Here is a 6,734-nt window from a genome sequence, read left to right on the forward strand (position 1 = left end):
ATTTTTTTTTTCTTCAGATTTTATGGTTTATGAAACACATTTATTATTCATTTGTTGTGGGTCTGCTTTTCCCTAAGATAGTTGGAACATTGGTATCTACAAAATAAGGATGACTAACCCCTTCACGTTTCCTCTTTTCTGTCAAGTCACCCTCTAAAGTCAGCAATATATTTTTCATCATTTTTTTTTATTTTCATAAAAAAAATTCTAACAATTATAGTCACTTTCAAGCATGTAAATGGAAGAAGATAAGTTGAAGTACATATGTTTTGATTTTTATGTCAATAAATGCAGTAAAAGTAGTTTTTATTGTATTTTTTCTGTTTGGGGTAAAAAAAATTACCCCCGATTTTTTCAGATTTCATGTTTTTTTTAAACACATTTATTATTCATTTGTTGTGGTTCTGTTTTCCCTTAAAGAAAGTTGGGACATTGGTCTCTACAAAATGATGATGAACAACCGCTTCACGTTTCATGTTTTTAGTCAATTACCCTCTAAAGTAAGCAATACCTTATTTTTCATCATTTTTTTGTAATTTTCATTAAAAAAAATTTCTAACAATTATAGTCATTTTCAAGCATGCAAATGGAAGAAGATAAGTTGAAGTACGTATGTTTTGATTTTTATATCACTAAATGCAGTGGAAGTATTTTATTGTATTTTTTGTTTTTGGGGTCTGTCAGACCCCGCTCTACCTGAGACGTTTCCCCAAAAAAGCTTTACCTGAGCAGGGTTAAGCCGGGTCCACATTTGTTGCATTTCCACGTATCGTATCATCTTTGCGTACCACCTAGTGATACGATACGTTGCCACAGGGTATTATACTCACTTGTTGCGTATCCGCCCGCTGTATACGGATACAAAGGATTACAAAGGCAGAGCATGGTGACAGGAGACCTTTTGGTCCATATCTTGGTCAGATGCGAGAAAAGAGGTAGCCCAAGTCAAAAGGCATAAATCCACTCCCACCCATTTCATCCCCACATACTCCACTCCCATTCACCACCCTTCCCTCCCTCTTTTCTTGGCTCCTCCTGGGTGACAGGTCATCCCTGCATCTCACCCACTGCCCTGGGCCAGAAGCAATGTAGCAAGACACAGTACAACAAGTGGGTACAATACCCTGTTGCACCATATCGTATCATTAGGTGGTACGCAAAGATGATACGATACGTGGAAATGCAACAAGTGTGGACACGGCTTTAAATCTGTATTTTTGTGGTTTAAAATGTTGGGCATGTTGTCCACTTCTTGGCTATTGTGAATGATACAATGTATTGTATCAATGACCAAACCTACCACGCCTTTGTGGGCACCAGTTGTGTGGAACTTTCTGATTTAGTTTCGTCATCAATGAAATGACAAGCAACCTTTCCGAAGCTTAGTCTCTGTATTTTCGCGGTTAATGTACGCCGGCAATGACAACTTTTAAAAGCCTGAAGGACCTCGGGGTCAGCATGACGTCACATAGTACGGTGTGACCTAGAATTTGACTTCCCAAGATCATTCATAGGTCAAGGTTAGGGTGAATCGTTTATTGAGCATAAACAAAGAAATAATTTTTGGAAGTAATTCTTGATACCGTATCAAAATATAAATCTCATAAAACTTATCGGAAACCTAGGAGGTGCTTATAGGTGAGCGTGTCATAAAAGTTGTTCAACTTCTCTGGTGAACTTATGTATAATTACCCTTTCCAATAGAGTATAATTCCCCACTAAACTGTTTCAGTCACATGTATATGTTACGTGTAGTGAATATTTTTATGTTGTATAATATTATATAGTGAAGATGACATATCTTGAACATGAAGGTGCCCATATCAACCGCCTGTGCAAGAAATGAAAGATTAGAATCTTGGTAACAGCTTGTTAAGGTCATATTTGATTTGATTTTCATTTTTTTATGATTTTTTGTTTTGTGAATAGTGAAAAATGCTGTAACAATCTGTTAGGATTAATGAAACAAAAACTTTAAGTTACATTTTCCTTTATTCTTTTCTAAACAAATTAAAGTATGATTTTTTCCCTTCAAAATAGTACAACAATCAAAATAATATGTAAAATAGAACTAGAGATATAGCTTATTAAAGAACAAAAATATTGATTTTTCAGGAGAGGGGCATTTTAAACTGGGAGGCTGGAAAGCGACATGCCCCAACCTCTAACTTTGAAAAAGTACTGAGAGGTGTAGAGAATCACAGCTTGCTTCTGAGTGGTGAGAAGAGTTGCCAGATAAACAAAACAGAACTGGCTATCGAAATTTAGACCTTATTTCAATATACAATGGGGTTGCCAGAGGTTGCCAATAATTTATCTATTTTATTCTGTATAAAAAAACGGAATTGAGCTGTAATATTTGGTCGAAATGTTACTACCATCATAGAGATTATTTTGAAATGTTTACCTAAAATTCGTTCGTGCCAGAATTTTTCAAGTGATCGCGTCCAAAGGTCCCCTTATTCTGATATATCAGGGCTTTACAGATTTCTGTAGCATATGTGATATGCAGTACATGCGAATACATTTTCATATTTATTTTTTTTATACCTTCACTTTCTGGAATGCAAAGCCTCTGTCTTATCTTTGTAATGTAACAAATGCTCCCAAGTTAATAGGAAATGGCCGTATATATGTATTACTTCTTCAGCTAAGATTTATTTATCTTTTTATATTTAGATTACCATCCAATTTCCTTTACACTCACTATATACAATATGAGGTATTGTAAAATTGGAAAGACAGAATATGGTTTGGTAAGCTGAGAAATAAGAGAAAATGGTAATCATAGTTGTATATAAAAGACAAATAAACAGCACAAACATACACGCACACACGCGCGCGTGCGCACAAAGACACGCTCGTGCACACACATGCTCGTGGACACACACAAACACACACACACCTACATGCACACACACACACACACACACACACACACACACACACACACACACACACACACACACACACACACACACACACACACACACACGGATACATGCACCTCATATATCAAACCACAGAAATAAAGATACAGAGACTTTGCCTGAACGAGTCCATCGCGTTCCGGTAACAACATCGTTGCAACCCACGAAGAATAAAGTATCAGTTCTGAACCGTACAAGAATACGTTAGACTCCCAGTGATAGGGAATCTTCTCGTTGTACCTCAGGAATGTTCACACAAGTGGTACTGGAAGACAACTCCGTTGGGGCGATATTTCTTTTTTCCATGCGAGACTCACTGAAGTATTGTAACCCGTAGTAGAACACTGTTCACTTTCTTTGTGGAATGAGCTACATCTCTGTGTCCACCGCACCGTTTCCAGGAGTCAGTGGAACTGTTTCTCTTTTCTCAAGGAAAGAACTGAAGTGGCCTTCCTCATAATTCTCTTAGCCAGCTGTGGGCCGTTGGCCATGTCTCAGTTCTCCAGAAATCACCTAACGAGGCTATCTGGCACGCAGCATTCTGGAAACGTGTTCAAGATAGTAGAGCTGCCTTTGGAGCAGTGTAAGTTTGGAGAAGTGTATAAAAAACGAAAGATTATATTCTGCACACAGACAAACATCTACACATACATAAATGCCCACACACAAATAATCATGTGCCGAAACACACACACACACACACACACACACACACACACACACACACGCACACACACACACACACACACACACACACACATATATATATATATATATATATATATATATATATATATGTGTGTGTGTATGTGTGTGTGTGTGTGTGTGTGTGTGTGTGTGTGTGTGTGTGTGTGTGTGTGTGTGTGTGTGTGTGTGTGTGTGTGTACGCACTAACAAGACAAACTCACACACACACACACACACACACACACACACACACACACACACACACACACACACACACACACACACACACACACACACACATACACACACATACATGTACATACAAATATCCTCACATTCAGGCAAACAAACAGACAAACAAAAGACAAACAAACAGAATACAAAGACTTTTACATTATAGTTTTCAACAATGTTTTTCATCAGTGTTACCAATAATAATTGTTTACTCGGATAGAAATAGGAACCTCGATTCCATTGACCTCGACTTTTGGTACATAACGGCAAAACCGTCTTGTAGAATACTATATTATCGGCTGAAAGAAACCTGCACAGCGAAGCTATAGCGATAATCCCATACCACACTCCTGGTCATATGGCCATTTCCCGAAGGTTGAGTGTGGTTTGAATTTTCCGCCAAAATCATCGGAAATTTAAAATTCCCGGCTCTGTGCAGGCATGCGCATTGTCGACCCCACCTCCCCCTCCCTATTCCCTCCCTTCTTACCCGGCTAGCTCGAGCCGGACGTCGCGTCACTTAGCATCGCGGAACCAGACGAGTCGGTCACTCCACAACCCACCTTCTTTTCATGCCGGTAAGTCTGGTTCCTGCTCGTGCTCGTGTGTTCTCGTAGGGAGCCCTACCTGTTCTCCTGCAGTTTTTCCCCTTCGGTGTTGTGTCCAGACACCTTTGGGACACCCCTTCTATGATTATCATTATTCTATTTTCAGACCAAACGCTTGTGTGTGGAATCCGGCTGCACAGCCAGGATCTCGTCAGACGGCCACCACGACCTCTGCTCCCGCCATGCCCCTTGTTTCTCACAAGCTGGCTTTAACCCCCTAGCCTGCGTTGTGTGCAAAGCGCGGGTTGAGGAGATTCGTGCTGCTCCTCCCAAAACCCGTTCCAAGCTAGCCGCCCTCGAACTTCTTCGGGAGGCATGGCGCAGAGCTCGGAAATTGAAATCCGCTGACGACCCCCCCCCCCCTGGTGTGGGCGGATCCGGCGTTAGGCGTGGAATTGGGCCTCGTTCGCCCTCGCCATCCGTCTCCCTATGTCTCCGAGACTTCCGTTGGTGGACAACCTGGGCCTCTCGGAGTACAAGGGGACGAGTCTGATGTTACGGAGTATGGTGTCCCCGAGCGTCCTCAGGCCTCTCGGCAGCCCCATACATCCGACCATCAAGGGTCCTTAAAACCCTTACGGCTTGCTTTGTCAAGCACCCCCACGAACTCGTCTTCCTCCCTAGTTCACTCACGTGAACCCGGCAGGAAATCTCGCTCGAAAAAGAGGTCTGCCTCACCGAGGTCCAGGACGCTCAGCTTGTCCCCACCCTCCACAGCCTCTCCCCCCAACTCACCCTCCCTTCCTCGCTCTCCTTTTCCTCGCCGTAAATCCCACAAGGGCAGGGAGCCGGGGGACGAAACGAGGGGAGAGGGAACTCTGGCTGCCCAAGTGGCTGCCCTCCTTCCGTCCCTGATAGGCCCCGTCCTTGAATCGGCCCTATCACATTATCCGGCCTTTCAGACCGCGCAAATCATAACGCACCCCTCTCCAGAGCAACCTCCTATTGAACCTACGGCTCTAGCCCCCCCTCCCACTCTCCCTCCTGGTCCTTCCCTCCGCCCCTCCGTGCCGGCGACAGGTATAGGACTAGAAGGCCCCTCTCAGGAGGAACCCCCCAATCAGACGTCCGTCGGGTTGGACGGGGTGGAGGACCACTACAGTTCTTCTTTACCTTATCCTCCTACCATGACGGACTCTTGAGTTCACCCCTTCTCATGGTGTGACCTTCCCCGGTCCTGGGAGTACTCGTTTGGAGAAGATCACAAGCTAGTGGCCTGGTCTCCCGACTACTCGCTACTGGAGGGCTGGAGGAGGAGAGATGACGTTATCCTAAAGTGGGCCAACGACGCGGAGGGGGCTAAGGTTCTATATAAGATTCGACCCCTCTCCGCCCCGGCCTCCACGCCCTCCAGGATTTCCACCTCTAACACTCTGGACGCATTAGGTGCTCTCCTGGAGAACCCTCGTTTAAACCCTGATGGGCATATGTTTGTCGACAGGTCGGGGGACTCACCGGCGGTAGCACTCTCCCCAAACGCCTGGTTCCCGCAGGAGAAAGGGGAGAAAGCCTTAGACATCCCTGCTCTCGAGCGGGCCCAAGACCAACCCAAGACGGTTCCTCCTCGACGGCATATCCCTTCATCATTCCCCGTCGTCCTGCCACCACCCTTCGCGCCGGAGGGCCTGCGTGATTGCTTGTGGCACTCAAGCAGGGACCCCGCCCTCCCCCAGCAACTTAGTGAACCGGAGGCTAAGTTGCTGACGACGGAGGCCTCGACCAGACAAGACCTTGCCTCTACCATCTCGACCGTCACGGCAATGGCGATGATGAGGAACTGGCTGACGACGCTCGCCACGAGCTTTGAGGACTTCCCGCGGGAAGAATTGAGGTGAGTGGGATATTTCAATCTATAGAGGGTCCAGACCTGTCCTGGCGAGAGACGCTCGGGTAGCGTCTTCACCCAGGACGGAGCCTCTTGACTAGCGCCCGAGGACGAGGTCGTTCGGAAACGACCTCGGCTTCGCATATGTTATACGTTCTACAATTGAGCGATGTGACTTTATTACACCCTCCGGGGATCGGGATCCTTCTCGCCCTACTAATTTGATTCGCGTGTTTTCTGTATGCAGAGACACCCTGGCGGCACTCTCTACCGTGGCAGAGGGTACAGCCAACATGGCGTCATCAGCCCTACCCCCAGCAGCGAGGGCCTTCACCGCGGCTCGTCTGGCAGCTCGTCAGTCTGCAGCGCGGTCGGCCCCGGAGATAGCTCGCCGGGGCGTGGTGAGAGCAGCTCCCCTTTCCCGTGGTCTGTTCGACCAGGAAGCGACAG

The 6,734-nt window shown here is 45.6% G+C and overlaps 1 protein-coding gene across 1 annotated transcript; it reads left to right on the forward strand.

Annotated features, from left to right (window-relative positions):
* The first annotated feature begins 4,386 nt into the window (after positions 1–4,386).
* On the forward strand, positions 4,387–5,229 carry LOC143029497 (uncharacterized). The gene is made up of 2 exons (XM_076192156.1): positions 4,387–4,429; positions 4,566–5,229. Exons 1-2 carry the CDS (start codon positions 4,424–4,426, stop codon positions 4,950–4,952), a joined length of 393 nt encoding a protein of 130 aa, XP_076048271.1. The 5' UTR covers positions 4,387–4,423; the 3' UTR covers positions 4,953–5,229.
* The last annotated feature ends 1,505 nt before the right edge of the window (positions 5,230–6,734 follow it).

Source organism: Oratosquilla oratoria, chromosome 11, assembly GCF_046742065.1.
Source record: "Oratosquilla oratoria isolate Oo_2021 chromosome 11, ASM4674206v1, whole genome shotgun sequence".
Lineage (NCBI taxonomy): Eukaryota > Metazoa > Arthropoda > Malacostraca > Stomatopoda > Squillidae > Oratosquilla > Oratosquilla oratoria.